The 17,122-nt window shown below is 39.8% G+C and overlaps 1 protein-coding gene, 1 long non-coding RNA gene and 5 other non-coding genes across 7 annotated transcripts; all 7 read right to left on the bottom strand.

Moving 5' to 3' along the window:
* Nucleotides 1–454: 454 nt before the first annotated feature.
* On the bottom strand, nucleotides 455–6,131 carry tor3a (torsin family 3, member A). Its single transcript, XM_036522024.1, has 6 exons — nucleotides 5,801–6,131; nucleotides 4,854–4,976; nucleotides 4,280–4,545; nucleotides 3,639–3,814; nucleotides 2,203–2,327; nucleotides 455–1,890 (listed from the first exon to the last, which is right to left on the bottom strand). Exons 1-6 carry the CDS (start codon nucleotides 5,964–5,966, stop codon nucleotides 1,643–1,645), a joined length of 1,104 nt encoding a protein of 367 aa, XP_036377917.1. The 5' UTR covers nucleotides 5,967–6,131; the 3' UTR covers nucleotides 455–1,642.
* A 1,304-nt stretch (nucleotides 6,132–7,435) lies between these two features.
* On the bottom strand, nucleotides 7,436–10,365 carry LOC118773682. Its single transcript, XR_005004740.1, has 10 exons — nucleotides 10,324–10,365; nucleotides 10,091–10,130; nucleotides 9,703–9,736; nucleotides 9,432–9,479; nucleotides 9,210–9,257; nucleotides 8,985–9,025; nucleotides 8,761–8,789; nucleotides 8,414–8,476; nucleotides 8,189–8,228; nucleotides 7,436–7,930 (listed from the first exon to the last, which is right to left on the bottom strand). It is a non-coding gene; the product is annotated as an uncharacterized LOC118773682 (long non-coding RNA).
* Nucleotides 8,303–8,366, bottom strand: LOC118773871. The gene has a single exon (XR_005004781.1). It is a non-coding gene; the product is annotated as a small nucleolar RNA SNORD78 (small nucleolar RNA).
* Nucleotides 8,855–8,938, bottom strand: LOC118773863. The gene has a single exon (XR_005004774.1). It is a non-coding gene; the product is annotated as a small nucleolar RNA snR60/Z15/Z230/Z193/J17 (small nucleolar RNA).
* Nucleotides 9,087–9,169, bottom strand: LOC118773864. Its single transcript, XR_005004775.1, has one exon. It is a non-coding gene; the product is annotated as a small nucleolar RNA snR60/Z15/Z230/Z193/J17 (small nucleolar RNA).
* LOC118773859 lies at nucleotides 9,546–9,626 on the bottom strand. Its single transcript, XR_005004770.1, has one exon. It is a non-coding gene; the product is annotated as a small nucleolar RNA SNORD79 (small nucleolar RNA).
* LOC118773872 lies at nucleotides 10,202–10,269 on the bottom strand. The gene has a single exon (XR_005004782.1). It is a non-coding gene; the product is annotated as a small nucleolar RNA SNORD75 (small nucleolar RNA).
* Nucleotides 10,366–17,122: the final 6,757 nt, after the last annotated feature.

The raw sequence follows: 17,122 nt of genomic DNA, 5'->3' as shown, positions 1-17,122 counted from the left end.
AATTCATTCAACATTTGCTGAGCCAATGTTTTGGCATACATCCAGTCAGTTCAAGTCCTTCCTTCAATCTATCATATTTTATGGCTGTCTGTCTTCAACTAAGATTATATCAATTCATGAGTGGACCCAGTATCAGCTAGGAAATTTGTACAGCTAGAAAATTCACCAAATATACCTGGTTAGGTCTGATTCCATGACAGATTCTCAGAGATGGAAAAGCCAATAATTAGCCATGTCATGACCAACATTTTTAACTTTATCAAACTGAAAATACCTCAATATCTCAACTAAAACATACCACAGTATTGTTCTAAAAACATCTAAAAACATGCACATTATTAAAAATGACTTCACAATAAAATTACTTTAAAACCTTAGTCAACAACTTAACAAATACAAAAAACCTGGGCCACTTTTAAAAATCAGTGACCACCATCTTATATATTCTACATCCTCTGACAACAATGAAGAATAAATTAAACATATGATACAAAAGGCTTTGCAAGAAAACACGCTCACTTATCTCCTTAAAGCCCAGATGTCTGTCCTTCAAATATTAAACCATTCCTTTAATGAATAGCCTTCTACCATTCACTGCATTTGAGGAGGATGCATGTAACAATTTTAATCAAATAAACATCTACTGACAATTTCCCCAGACCCCAGCTTTTTTAAAAACATAACTATGTACATTAGAAAATTAGGAAATAAACACTGTACATGTGCAGAGGTTATTGCTCTTGGACTGTATTTGCTGCCCACATGAAGAATGTTCTGAAAAGGGAGAAATCATATACTGTGATATGGTTTCTGCACAAATAAATGACAGATTTTTCCTTTGTTCAGATATTGAATAGTGCCTTTGAATGCAGTGATAGAAAAGGGAAACAGCTGTGTTGTGTCTAGGGAAAATGATTAGTACTTACAGCTGGATATTTGATAAAAAATGTTTCCATTCACCCTTTATTGACCTATGTGATGTTCATTCCATACACTGCTTACACACAGTAACACACTCAGAGTATTCATGACCTAAACTCAACTTCACTGTCAGCTGCTAGTGATATCAGTATGTATATGTGTACATGTGTACACATGTATATGTATATACATCAGTATTTATGTGAACATTTTGTAATTAGGGTGAAAACAATGTGTTAAAAACAACAATTAACAACAGCAGTGTTACTCATAGTAGATTCAAGATAACACAAGAATATTATTCTGGAATAATAAAAAGCCATCACAGACACCATTCAAAGTCCTACATGTAAATTGGGAATTTACCTGAACAGGACCATCAAATCACTAAAATGCACATTGATACTAAACTTGTGAATGGAATGGACATAGGGTGAAATAAACTTCAAAAAAACTATAAAAACGCACACATATCCCCCAATGGTGGTAACAGTGCAATGTCCATTTGTTTGTTGGTGAATGTCACCTCAAAGACAAACCAGTCTCCCCATGAACCAGTCTTAAGCAGCACGGGGTGAGGGGTGGAAAAATCCATGCCCTGTGGGCATGTAGTGTACAAGAGAAGTCAGCTGACCACGACCTCTTCCTTCACTTTGTTAATGTTCCTTCATCTCTGTCTGGGGGAGCGTTCATATGGTGACGCTGGTTTGCACCCCGCCCCTTAGGGCAGGAAGAAGTTGACTCTCTGGGGAATGGATTTGCAGCCCTGGGCAGAGAAGAGCTTCTCCTCCTTGGGCACATAGAGCATGGCCTTGGCCACTTCATCCAGTATCGCCTCACTGGGATGCAGACCGCGGGCTGCGTAGGCGTCGTGGGCGCAGAGCTTCACGTGCCGGTACTCAAGCGGCAAAAAGGGTACAAAGAAGTCGATCAGGTGACCCGACATCAACTCACTCTGAGCGAAGCCTCCTGAGAAGCAGAAACAATCAGCATAAGGCAAGTGTAACACGCTTTGAGACTAAGGAAAATATAGATTGGGTACAACAAATTTAGCATGGGACAGACTGTAATATTATATGTAAATATATAAAATAGTGGAGGAAGACAGCTAAAAACAAGCTATAATAAGTAAAACCTCAGTTTTACTTATTAAACCTCAAGGGCTATCAGAATAAAAGCATATTTAATCATAACTGGGGGAGTGTGGGATCATCATGTAAATTGTGATTATTATTGTGTAGGCAGAGGCGCTAGTGTTGTCGGTATGACTAAGTGCAGTACCTTGTGACTCAACAGCTTCAGAACGCAGCCTGTGCTCCAAGTCTTCCATTCCGATGTCCTCTCGGTTCTGTCCCGAGTGCCAGAAGTCCAATGTCACATCGTTGATGGCCGTCCCACCAATATTACTGCAAAAAAGGACAACCATGCACAGTTAGTACACAACTACACCAGGGCTATTCAGCTAGCTGCCTGAGGGACAAATGCAGCTCACCGTGAGCTTCTTGCTGGCCCTTTCTTCATTAAGCAACAAAAACATACTCATTAATATGAATGAAAAATTGCAACTACCTGCAGCTACAGTGTTATGATTTTCTATATGCTGAGGACAATGACAATGTGAATAAACTATTTCGCATTTTCCCTAGTTAATACATGTGATTTTTTCTGTTAGTTTACTTTCCTAATCATGACTGATTGGTGTTGCATTCTGTTAATAGTGCTCAATAGATAAACATATTCTAAGAATGTGTCTGTGCTGCTTACACACATAATGTGTACATTCCACTCATTCTAATGATGCTCTCTCAGTGGGATGCAACAAAATATTTGGCTGGCCTGCACCATTTTGAAACCAACAATAAATTAAGGCCTGCAGTACCAGTATTTGGTGTCCAGTTCCATATCAAATAAACTGAACTTTACTACCCAAAAAATATGTAACATTTTTTGGGACCCAGTAAGCTCAAACCATTCATCTTCATGGGCTAGTTATAAGACGCTGCCCTTCAAGAGATAAAACTTTAAGAGGACTTACTTAAATGTTACAACTCTCTCTCTCTCTCTCTCTCTATATATATATATATATATATATATATACATTCCATGATGCAATATATTTACAGGTATTGCATCAATACTTAATGCAAAAAAATAGTTGCATCCCAGTACTTGACATTTCACAAATAAATTCTACATCCTAAAAGATTATCAAACACTGTTTTAAATCAAATCTTTCTGTGGATTAACCACATCTAGACTGCCACCTTCTAAGGAAAGAAGCCACTCAAAGTCAAACTGTATATACAAATTTGAAACAAGCAAAAATCTGGGCACAGTAGTATAAAAGTAGTATAGTGTAAAAAATCTCAAAAAATCGTGTTCAGCCTCTATACATACTGCAAAATATAATGTATCATTGTATTGTACGTAAAGCCAATAAAGAGATTTGGGAAAAAAAGAAAAAAAATTTTAACAATGTAGCTTCTAGTAATAGCCAGTGTAACTAAAACAAAATAAACTAGACTTGAATATGGTATTTGTATGGGATCAGCAAAAAGCAGTTTAACGCCAACTTTTCTTTTATTGCACCATCAGCTAAGATAGTACCCAGCCAAGCGATGACCTCGTCCTAGTATCGTATTATGGAGCATTGTAAAATTAGTACTGTATTACTATATCCAGTCTGCAAGTCCACCTGCACACTGGCCATCACCAACCTGAGGAAGAGGAAGATGGCCCTCCTGTAACTGACCCCGTCCACGTTATCGTAGTGGTCCATGTAGGGCTTGACTGCGTCTATAAGGCCGGGGTGCAGCTTCTCCGCCTCATCAAAGATGAAGAGCGCCTGCTGGCAGCGCAGCACCGTGTCCCGGATCGCCTCCTTCAGTTGTCCCTGCACAGGACAGCAGCCCCCATACATACCGACATTTATCCATCCTTATTCTCACACACACACATACACACACACACAGGATGGGACCTCGCACCATACATATTCTACACCTTCTATAAAATGGCACCGGATCAGGAAAACTTTTTTCATTTCTACCCAAGAGTTAATCTTTGTCAGGTTTTTTATACATTGTATTTGCTTTACTAACACAGCAGTGCAATAAAACTTTGCTGGTCTAGTTTTTTTTAAGTTGTGCAATCTAATCAGAGCGCCAGTACCATTTTGCAATTTAGAGGTTATGCAATGAGTGCGTCAATTTGACATTCATGAACCCTCACGGCCCCCACCTGAACCTTTTGGATGTTTACCTCTACATTTACTTTCCAACAAAAAAAAAAAAAAAACTACAGAATAATGACTTGTGCCCGCGTGAGTGTGCAAGGGAAAGGTGCCAGCTGGGCTCACCTTGTACACGTCCACCAGCTTGGCGTGCGGGAAGTGAAAGGGGGCAATGAACAGGCGCACACACTCGCTCTTCACTCCGTCGCGGTACAGGTTGTCCGCAACAAGCCGGGCCACAAAGTTCTTGCCAGTTCCGGACCAGCCGTGGAAGGAGAGGGTCAGGGGCTTGTTGGGCTCAGGGTTGCTGAGGAAGCCCTGTACAGCTTTCAGGACAACTGACTGAGCCAGGTGCTGCCCATGAAGTTTTAACTCCAGATCCCTCGCCAGTCCTGCATATAGGAGCACAGAGCACAGAACACAATGGGTGACAGTGAGAACTGGTCAACCAGTGTCACTTTTCCGCCAAGTAAAATGGCAGGTCATTCACTGCACCAATGCTGGCTGAAGTGCAACCTATCAATGATATTGTCAGTGGCACTCATCAGTAAATGCTAGTTACATCTCTACTCAAAATGAATAGAGGATTGGAGAAACAAATGCATACATTTAAAGTCAGTTGCAAATAACTGAGCTCAAACAGGTGAATTATTCAAACAGGTTAATTCAAAGTAAAGTAAACTGGTAAAGTAAACTCTACCTGTGATATTATTTGTAATCCGACAGTCTCCTGTGTCACAGCACTGGCCCAGACTGCAATACCACTCTGTTAAAGTGCGCATGTAGTCCTGCGGGAACACTGACCAGAAATCCCCTGAAGGTACTGAAAAGAGTACAGCATGAGATAGGTCTGTACACACACTCACAGCACTGCTTATGCTGGCACCTTACTTTCAAAAATAATGCAGTCACAATGCCATTACAATATTATATAACCCAGAACAGATGCTGAATTGATGTCGACGCAAACCTCCCATGCATAAATTAACATAAACAATCTAAATGTGAACGTGAATAACTGAAATTCAAATTCAGAGTAAGCCATTTAAAACGTTTAGGTCAGTTGCTTCTCTACAGAACTGCTGCCTTGTTAGGTCATTTCCCTAACTGAGAAACACCAGCAAATAGGTAAACTTCAGACTACTTTTTGTGATGGCGCCCCAGACGCCTCACCACACTGACACATGTTCTATTGTAATTACCTCTGAAGATGTGAACGTGTCCCTCTGATTTATCGCAGATTTCAAGCTTTCCACAAAATCTGCTCAGACTGCTCCTATTATCAGCTATTTGTAAAGTCGGTATGAACGCTGCCAAATTTAACAGCCTTTTAAAATACTGGAGTCAATATAGATAGCACATCTCGCTACTGAACATTTACCGAATCATACCGTGCTTCTATGACAATCGTAGCAGCAGCATCACGACGGAATTTTTGTGGGATGTCACACAGTCTTACAGATATACACTCTATGATATTGATTACATTTTGGCTTTATACTGCAGTAAGGTCATAAATCTGCAATGTGAAGAGAAGAGAATGAAGCGATGAACAGAAAAAATCAACAGTAAGAGGCTGCACGCAGGGAATAATTAGCTCCAGCTCTGTTTACATCAGCCTAGTTATTTAAGGATGGTCCTCCTTACCTTGTTGGGTCGCATCATCCTGGTTCGGTTGACACTCACCCTCCCAGATATTACAATAAATATAATTGAAATAATATGTTGATACGTTTGAAATACTATCGAACTGGAAAAAATCTGCCTTCGCAGTAACAGCCCAAATAACGGGCAAGACACGAAAAAGAATCATTGGAGGATTAGGGGAAATTTCACGGAAAATTTAAGAATGATCGGCAATTTGATTGCATCTACGACCACCTCACACCTCGATCCATTCAAACTAATCTACTTGCTCACAGACGCAACCACTGTAAACCCGCATTTACTGAGGGAGCTCCTCACGACGCTTCCTAGTTCTAACGTCATATCCTCTATGACTCACTTGTATAAAGATGTCTGAATGTTGGTTGAAGTACATTCATTGTTGGCGAGTTTTGGAAACCCAGAAAGCAATAAGTATAATCAGTAACGGTTCCGGGAATAGTGTGTTTGGAGACTTAAGAATATTAACCACATATTTTTGACAGAAAAGAACAGATTTCAACAAAGGGCTTAGCGCATTGTCCAATTAAACATACTGAAGCTAGATAGAGCTATTACAGTAATGTTACTGTATTTAATTTTGAAAAGTACTTCTCTCTTCTACCCTCTGTCATCCTCGCTGCTCTTGCCATGTCATGAGGGTGTAGCTGTGCAAATTGCGGCATTAAGTTTGTAAGGGTTTATAAATGCATATATATATACATAATTTATAACAAATACATGGCATTGTTATATTGCTGTGCGTTTGGCAGTCATATTAAAAATCAGTACCAAGCAACAGTGTGAATGCAGAAATCTGTTGTCAAATCACAGCTCTACTTACTCCAGTGTGGGAGACCACACTGCCCTTAAAAGACAAAACAGGCAGTGATTTAAACTTTATTTAGGTGACAATGCTGTTGTGGACAAGTGGGACTATGAGCATGTATACTACATAGATATGTTTGCATTAGTCTGCTCAGCTTTTCATTGAGTCTGCTTGCTTCCCCCCCCCCCCCCCCCCCCCAATATAGAATTTAAATGAAATACTGTACTGTTATACTTATCAACCTTTATTTTACCAGGAAGTCTCTTGAGGTTTGGAACAAATGAGAGACCTGGCAACCTTGGTTTTCTGTATTAGTTGGATTTATGTTCAAATGGCATTACACTAGGCTACTTGCCAGGCTGCTAGCCAAGACACGGTGGAGACAAACCTGATAGTCACCCAGCAAGCCTGATGGGCAGTAAACCAACTTGTAGATCTGCAGTACCCAGAATGCAGCAGGGTCATCTGTGGGCTTGCCTTTTGCCATACTTGGGTAAACAATATTTTAAACATACATGTAACATTTTCACATGCTCCAAAAGAGATTTGTAACAATGTCAGTTGATAGTTTTTCCTCAGATGTTTTGACATATTTGAAACATGGTAATCATCTGGTTTGTTAGACCTTGATGGCAAGTGAAACAATACTGACACAGAAGCTCTCATTTTCTATGATTGTGTGTTTTTTTTTTTTTAAACACGTGACAAAAGTGACTTGAATATATGGATGACATTTACATTTATTTAGCAGACACTTTTATCCAAAGCAACTTACAAAAGTGCATGACAGTTGAGGTCACAATGAACCTACCCGGAGCAATGACAAACATGGTCCCTCTGCAAGAGATTTTAAATGTAATAGACTGAGAAGCTGCAGGATTTTAGAATCACATTTAAAAAAAAGGGACTTAACATGCAAAAATCTCCTTTAAAAGGAACTGTGCTGGGTAACCACAATAGCAGCTCATGAATAATTTTCCAATAACTTGTTTCCAATTTCACTTGTACTGAAATAAAATTCTTTAGCATTGTAAGAATGACATCTGAATCCACCATAAAATATTAGTTTTATTAGGTAGTGCAACAAGTAAGAGGAATAAGTTTGCAGGAATGCATGATGAAAGCATCCAGAGATACAGTGTAACAAGGAGATTTAAAACGGAATGTGCACACTGCAAAAGGCAACTGAAATTTCAAATCAAGTTCAAAACCACACGAGTGACATGTTTGAACAGCCACAACTGAATTTTCTGTAAAGGCTCTTCATCTGGGACTCATCTGTGTCTGACCTCCGCATACTTCACCTGAAAAGATGAAAATACTGTTAAAGTAATAATCAGGAGATCTGTGCCAAGAATGGGCATGGAATCTCAATGACAATTCATCCTATTTTTGGGCTGAAACTGAACAGCCAAAGCCCGAGGTTTCAAATCAATGCTACGGTTTTATGCAAGACTTCTCTGGAAAAGACACTGACCAAAGATGTGTGCTTGTGTAAATGGAGTTAATTTCATTTGTCCAAGTTGTGTAGAAAGTCACCATGTTCCTACAGTAATACTTACCGTGCTGAATCTGCAGCTCTCCAAGATTCCTCCTGGTCATCTAGAGAAAAAAAGTTTTTCATCAATTACTGTAAGAAACTAACAAACTGAAATATGATTTCCAGCTTTAATGGGTTCTTCAGTTCAGATATTTCCACATTTTTTTTTTTCAGGTCAGACATTTGAAGCATCATTAACCCCAGCTGACTGGTTCCAGTGCAGTTAAAAATACTTAAAGAAACTTACCTGTGAGAGGAGGCTCTTTATCCTACACCACTTTAAGGGACTTTTATCAGAAGGTACATATACCTGCAAAAGGTAGTTGGGAAGAAAAAAAAAAAAAAAAAAAAAAAAAATCAGCATAACAGTAACTCAGTAACCACTGCTACAGGGCCTCAGCCCTGACCAGGTCAGTTAGAGCTAATATCCAGACTCCATGGGGAGGTCAGTGGAAGTGTTCATCACTCTGGTCAGAGGAGTCATTTTAGCTAAGAATTTGGTGTTCCACATGGAATTATAAAAGGCATAAGAAACAGACACATGCCCAAAACAGAAGACAAAATTCCTCTCCAAAAGAACAGTTAAATGCTTACCTTGATTCCAGTGGCTCTAATCAAAACACCTGCAAAGAAAGTGCAAACAGTAAGATTCTTTTCATTTGGCTTCAACACAGGAATTTGATTTTGAACAATACATCAGCTAGGAGCGAAAGACAATGCTGTTTGTTCTTCATGTGTTCTCTGCTGAACTATGCAGTCATCATTGTATTGTCATTAATTGATATTTTAAGCACACGGGGAAAAAAAAAAAAAAGTACCTTGTCTAGCAAAAACTGCAGTACAGGTGGGAACGTGATCTCTGCAAAGGAAAAAGGCTGTAAGACACTGCAGTGGCACAGAGAGCAGATGTTTGCTGCTGTGAGGATACGTCAGCTAGGAGCGAAAGACAATGTTTGTTCTTCATGGAATATCCGCTGAACTATGCAGTCATCATAGTATCCCTGCCCATCAAACAGCTTTAGCACATAAAACTAGTACTTTACCTGCTTGGTAGCACATAAAGCTGCAGGAACTGGCAGTTTCAATCAACTCTGCAAAAGAGACACTGGTTAGCCACTGCATCACCACAACCGAAAGCTGGGAAATACATATACAGGACACAGCTAGAAGTGAGAATGCCATTTATTCATGCATTTTCTGTTGAACTGTGTAAACAGACCCTCTGGAATTCTTCTACTACCAACATGACCAAGGAGGAAACTTACCATGATGGACTGCTCCACTCCAAGATGTATTCCTGTAGCTGCCATATGCTATGAAAGAAATACAGTAAATTACTAACATCACACCCAATATTCACTTGTAACATTCACATCATGTACCACTTCAGTTAAAAAAAGTTTCCCTCATCCTTTTTCAGAGAGATTCCCATTGTTTTAGAATAATCATCATAAACAGTACAGAAAAACAATATGAAAGTCAAAGACTGCTTCAATCCTTGATTAGATCCATTTAAGAGGTAAGCAGCAAGTTTACCTGAGCACGTACGACGTACACAGCAGTTTTCCATCTAAAACGGAGAAGACTTAGACTAAGTTCATGAAGTTACATGCAGTTCAGTTTGTTCAGGAGTCCTTTGCCTCCGGTTTCTTGCAAATGGCGGTTGCAATTTCATCATCCTGTTTGGTTCAGTAGCAAATCATGCACTATTGTGGCACACTTTAAAGAATGTATCTATTCACTGTTGCATACAAAGCCAGAAGGGTGCACCTTTTCCTAAGGGGGTTCTGTGGGCTACCCTTATGGTAGCCATAAGGCCATCATGGGTTGGAAAGCTCAGGATGAACAATTGCACAGCTTCACCAAGAGCAGGAAAGCAACTGTGTCCCCTCAGGTGATAGTCATGAGAAAGGAAAACAATTACCTTTGGCATCGTGGATGCTTCATTCTCAGTAATTTAAGACCTGCAGAAAGGACGACAAGTTAGGTTTTTAATCTAGTACATTAAAAATGTGTAGAATGTACCATAAGCATAAGCCTCAGAATCAAATTGCTCAGAAATCCCTTCTGTCCACTACTCTTATTCTTTACTCATCATAGGCTCAACACAAATATACATGCAAATACAATATTAAAAAGCTGGACCTTTCAACTTACCCTTCGTTGGTCTAATCTGCTCCCTGAACCCGCACCTTAAATGATTAAAGGCTTAAGTTAGTGAAAATTCATTCAGACCTTCAGGCTCGGATCATCAAGTCACTTCTGTCCAGTACAAAAATTTAAAATTCCACCAAACTAAGCCAGAACAAAGTTTAAGACGGAATGGATTTTGACGACTTGAATACCACCGTGCTAGCCATGTCAACCAATTGTCCTGCAATCCATCAACAATATCCGTGGTGCTGCAGTCAGAACTGGGCAAACACACTAATCTGCGTATGCATAAGATACCTACAATCGTTTTCTTTTTCAGACGTGCGAGCTAGAGGGGCTGCAATTCCGCCGAAGCGTACTACATGTCCTTTGCTACGACCATGATTAATATCCAAGCATGCTGCGGAGAGACTTACTAGATGAGCTTCATTAACAAGACATCTAGCTGCATTAATTCATACACCGTCATGTTGGATTTAAACTAACGTTAGCTACCTAGCAAGTCAGAGAGTCAACCAACATTAACATTGCTAACTAGCAATCTTACAACATTTACATTAAGAAAATAAACATTAACGTTAACTAGCCAGTTAACTTTATAGTAAATGGTTACTAACTACCTTTTCGAAAAAACACTAACTAGCTAGCTAACATCACTATCAAATTATATCCTAACTCAGAGGAGAAAAGGCAAGCCTAGGCCTACCACACGTGCCCCACGTGGCAGCTGCAGCAATTCTGGCCCCGCTGCGAACTTGCAGTATAAAAACGTTCTGCATCTAGACAGTAAAAACTAGCAACGTTGCTAACCGCGCTGGCAGTTTTGCTAGCGTGTAAAACGTGCTCATTTCAGTCTAGTTACATGTCTATGAGCATACTGCAACACGTAGGAAATCGAGAACTACTTACGACAACTTCATCACCCTCGGCGAACAACAACGAAATGAGGCTGATCACAGGAAGCTCTGATATTTATAGTCACACGCCAACGGTAAGAGGCTAACAAGAATCTACCGTGAACGACTGACTCTGAATCAGCTCCTGCTTTTTACATAGTTGTTTGGACGCTGATTCAGGTTACGTGAGCTGATCCAAGATCAGGACTTTGGGACAGACCCTCAGATACTTCGCGTTGCTTCATGGGAAAATGTTTTTGGGTCCGTTTACGTAATATCAACATATTTTCGTTTTCTAAACATCGGAATTGTAGAACAATACATAAACGTTACCTATAAAAATAAAAATGACAGAATCTGGACTTTTGTCTCTCCAGCTATTCGCAGCTCTACATGGCCGATCTATCATTAGCTCATCCACCCCCCAGTTCTGTGTCATTCTGTGTCTGATTCACAGTCAGCTGTTAATGGAAACATGTTCAAAAGTTGCTTTTATAATTTGACTTATCATGCGCGGGAGATTCAGGGGGACAACAGTAACATGTTACCGGCGGAGACAATTGGTCCAATGTATACCAAGCTCATTCCCGCGTAGCTGTGATGGACTTATGGAATATTTTATAAATATCCTGTTATTTAAAGTGGGCAATCCCTTCATGTCATTAAAACACTTGCAAAAGTAAGTTTGCCATTACAATGACTAATAATTAATAACAAAAGGAAGCCATGGTACACTACATACTTAGGACAAACACAAAATAAACAAGCACTATTTTTAGGCAATGTTGCTGAATTTTTCTTTTTTTTGATACGGTCTTTCAAACTCTGTGTCACATCCAAAAGTGTCAGAATATAACATATTAATAATAATATATCAGCAAAATGCTTTCAGGACAGAAAAATGCCAAAGTCCTCATATAAAAAAGAACAATTTTCTTTGTACATGTGGTAATTTGACAGAAACACTTGAAAATAGGCTTAGCTGTTAAATTGACTGATGTCAAAAAATGAAGCAAACTTTCATTAAAGAATCTGTGACACATCATCTAAGGCTGTTGGAACAACTGCTGACCTCAAAAGAACAAAAGTTTCAAGTTGATTCAATTGGTGCACAGACCTCAGAAGTATCCAACGAAAAATAATGAAGTAGTTTGCACTCAAAAAAATAAGATTTAAGTTAGTTTCAGAGTTCTTCTTTATTATTTTTTTTATTGCAGAAGGGGTCAATAAAAACAACAAAGCTTTCAAATGCTTGGCCTTCACCAATTCAAAGCACTTGGAACATTGCAACAAGTACTTTGAACAATTGCTGTGCAATGGATGCTTTGCAGATCCAAACAACTGCAGCTTAGGTGTTAAACCAAAAGGTGTCACTGTCTGTGTAAGTGTGTGAGTACACCTGCACATTTACTTGTGCACATATATATCACAAATATTAGAAGTAAGACAAACTCAGGATCACAGACATATATGTATATGTATGTACATACATACACATACATATTGGATGATTAGATTGCAAAGATAGAAAAAAACTGTGTCCTGAAGCACTCATAGTCCAGACTGAAGGGGTGGTGTCACCTTCTGTATTAGAGACATGCTATTCTGTGTTCTGCCACACTCTCCGTGTAAACCCGTGCAATAACCTGATCAATAGGCAAGTTATCTGAACTAGTGAGTGACACTGACCGTGAAACATGATACGATGAACATCAGTAGCCTAATTCAAATATATATATATATATATATATATATATATATATATATATGTGTGTGTGTGTGTGTGTGTGTGTGTGTGTGTGTGTGTGTGTGTATGTATGTATATACACTATATGGACAAAAGTATTCGGATGCCTGACCATTACATTGTAATGACATTGTATTCAAATATATATACTTTAATATGGATTTGGTCCCCCTTTTGCAGCTATAACAACTTCCACTCTTCTTGGAAGGCTTTCCACAAGATTTTGGAGTGTTTCTGTGGGAATTTGTGCCCATTCATTCTGGAGAGCATTTATGAGGTCAGGCACTGATGTTGGATGAGAAGGCCTGGCTCACAATCTCTGTTCCAGTTCATCCCAAAGGCTTGATGGGGTTGAGGTCAGGGCTCTGTGCGGGCCAGTCAAGTTCTTCCACACTGAACTCATCAAACCATGTCTTTATAGTCCTTGCTTTGTGCCCAAGGAAGAAAAAAAAGAAGAGGAGGAAAAATGGGAAGCGGGCAGGCAGAGGTAATGTGATGAATGAATAGTTTATCTCTTGGATAGTAGTTAGGCTACCGTTGGAGCAGAGTGTAGCTTAGTTTGGATGATAGTAACGTTTGCTAATTTAATAAATAACTTGACTTACCGTCAGTTACTCCCACCTTAAATTCATTAGGGAAAGTTGGAAAGACTATTCAGGTGTTTGGGGAATAACCTACAGCATAATTTTGAGAAATACACTTTTTCTTTTAAGTGTGCTGCACAAACCATCCCCTGTCTGCCTCAAGAAACCAGGCATACATTTTTATTAACATCTTGGTCTAGTTAGCCAACGTTAGCCCTGCTTGTAATAGTCAATTAAAATGCTTTTCATTTTCCATCCCTTTTTGTAATTAATAGTTGTAAGCCTTTGCATTTTCATTATTGATTAGCCTTATATATATAGCAAACAGCATGCATCATGTGAGAGAAGTGCTCATTGAATACATGTTTTGTGCATGAATGCTAGGTGTAATTACTGTTGCTGTTGGTGTTTAGAATGTTATAGGCTATAATGTGGCTTAGATGCTGTTATGAGCTGGGTTTCACCATCAGCAGCTTTTTTATTAATATAATGTAACACCCAATGGTCACATATACTCCTCTTCTGTCTTCAGATGCACTTTTGAAATATTTTAATCCCACCCCTGCAAATCCTAGGCCACCTGCAGACACCTTCTCCACCTTAGCACCTTCCAGCAATGCAGCATCAAGTTCTCCTGGCCTTTCTCAGTCTGTCCAAAAGGGACTAAAAGACATCCAGTGCAAGGACCTCCACTGTCCTCATGACTGCCATGTCTGATAATGGATCAAACATGCTGGTTTGGGTTTTCTCATCAGCAACCACCTCCTCGACTGAAGCGATCATACACTCCTTGACCTTGTTCCGCGTCCATAAATGACCTTTTCTTTTTGGCGAACATACAGTACATGCCACTTGTAGCGATGCAGATGTAGCTCTCTCTTGCTCTGTAAAAGCCTGAAACATGGTTCTATGTCTATACTCATAACAGGACGTTAACCCCCGAATCTTCTGATGGTGAGCATCAGCGCCCAGGGAGAATGTCGTGTCGGAGCTAGTGTGGTTTGTTTTGAAATGCCTCTGCAAATTACATTTTTGTCACTAATACACACTCCTTGCATGGTAAACACAAAGGCCTTGTACTATTCTACAACTTTTTCGCTTTTAAAGCTAAATTAAGTAATGAAGTAATGTAAAGTATAAAGCGACATTCTGAAACTACTGTGAAACTACTTAGCAACAGGTACCGAGAGAGAGCGCACTGGGGACAGCAGAAATTGGAATGTTTAGAGATCAGATGTTAGACGAGAACAAAACATGGCAACTTGCGTCAGCCAGTGATGGCTTGTTTACGCTGATTGGGGCGGGACAAACAGCAATAATTTTGACGCAGTACCACAGAGAAACAATAAAGAGGAATTATTTAATTTTTCTTTTAATTTTTCTTTTAATTAGTTGGAAAAACTACTTAACGGGCTAGTACAAATTACTTCCGTTTTCTATAAGCCTGGGTTAGGGTTAGGGTCATTTAATGTAAATATCGTGGTCTGCATTTTAAACTACTAAGATTAATCAGGCTTCCTCAACCATGTGAGAGTGCTAAGGGATCTTATAATAACCAGCTAGCTGCATTTAGTGCAGATGACAATTAAAACAAGTCTGCGTGTTGCAGCTTTGTAAATGGAGACATGAGCTGGAGACACAGCAGTGCTGTTTAAGTACACTGCAGCTTTTACGGTAGAGCAAGGAAGTTCCAGAGCACACCACCTGGAGTCATCACCCAGAGAGAGTTTCAGGGAGTTAGACATGGCACTCTGCTTAGTGTTTTTTTCCCCTTTCTTCAGACGGCTTCAAAGGAGAAAGATTGTGGGGGGAAAGGGGATAATCAGTGATTATTATTATAATCAGTGAAAACTAAGTTTGTAGTGCTGGGACTTTGCCACACCAGGAGTGCACATGACGTTTATTAGTTCTAGGAACCAAGCTGTAGAGCTGTTATGGGACACTGCCCAGTCTGGCCACCTAACCTGGCCTCACCTATGCTAGGCATAGTTCCTAACTATGTGTATTGCATGTGTCAGTATGTGTAAAGGGAGATATGAACAGAAGAGAAAAACACAACAAAGTAAAAGTCCAGTCTGAGGTTCATCGTGTTCATTCGACAAGCAACAATTCCCATCTTCTCCATGACCCATCACCTGTGCAAGTCAGACTGCCCCCTTAAGGTGGAATGAAGCCAGTGCAACAAGACACAGAAGACATCAAAAGGCTTTTGTATTGTGTATGAGTAAGGTTGGCAAGGTGTCACAGTCTGAGCAGATGGACACTGAGTGGGTGCCAGAAGGTAGTGAATGACTCTACAGTATTAATGGTTGCAGGAAGCTTATTCCTCTTCTGGTCATGATAGAGAGACATTTCCAGAAAACCTCAGGTTGTTGATGACAGCTTGTGCAGGTGTGTAGAGTCTAATTACAGTTACTGAGGTGTCATAGGGTGTTTAACTGGTAGATAGGGCAGGTATGCACCAGAGAAGTTGAACTTGGTTCATTAATTGAGAAAAGATCTCTGCAAGGCACACGTTAATACTCAAAGGGGAGGGAAATGTGGGTGTCAACTTCACAGTGCTATAAGAAATCGTGGGCCAAAATAACAGTACTGAAGGAGTCTCTTCAGGTGACCTGGTAGAAGCGGTTTGAGGAGCAGGAGGTGATCCAGTTTAGGGCAGTATTCAAGAAGGATCACAACAGAGAAAAGGGGGGCTGTGCAGGTGAATGACCACAGTGACTGACAGAGACTTGTTTATATATTAACACATTAAAATTGTTTTGTTTTGTATTTATATTAGCACGTTAAAATGTTTTGGTAAAGAAAGGGTGAAGAGAGATGGTGATGTTTTTGACAGCAGAAGGGTCAAGGGTGGGTTTTTTGAGGAGAGGTGTGATCCTTATCGGTTTGAAGGCAGAAGAAAAACAGCCAGAGGAAAAGGTGGGATTAAAGATGGAGGAGATGAGGTGAAGCAGATAAGAAAACACCGCTATAAAGAGGGGATGGGATCCAGAAGGCAGGTGATCAGTGTATGACAGCAGAAGCAGGGAGACATGGCAGCTGCTGAGATGTGACAGGAGGTGAGGCAGAAAGTGTGGCAAGACCCATACAGCAGGGGACCTGAAGGACCTTTAAATGTTCACAACTTTTGTCTTCAAAGAATGCGGCAAAATCAGATGAGTTGAGAGAGGAGAAAGGGGCGGGGGTGTGTGTTCAGAGGGAAGAGATGACAGAATAGTTTGCGGGGGTTAGTGTCTGTTGCTTGGATTTAAGACTGGAAAAAAATCAGCTTTAGAAAATGTGCTTCTAATTTCAAAATATCTGAGGAAGCGCTTGGATGAATATTCATCAATAATGAATATGCAGATCACAAGTACTTGCTGATAACATAACGTTACACCTTAAAGGTTCTGTGGGGACTCATGCTTCAGAAAAAAAGTTCTATCCTTATATCCTAATGATTGTACACAGATCCACTGGATTCAATAAAATACCCCAATCTCTCAAAATTCACGAAATTGCCGTAGACAGGAGATGAGCAAAAAAACATGTTCGTTTCTGAACGATCAGAGGTCATTATTTTTAATGGTGCA

This window comes from Megalops cyprinoides, chromosome 2, assembly GCF_013368585.1.
Source record: "Megalops cyprinoides isolate fMegCyp1 chromosome 2, fMegCyp1.pri, whole genome shotgun sequence".
In the NCBI taxonomy this organism is placed as follows: Eukaryota; Metazoa; Chordata; class Actinopteri; order Elopiformes; family Megalopidae; genus Megalops; species Megalops cyprinoides.
This window is presented reverse-complemented; position numbering and strand designations above follow the sequence as displayed.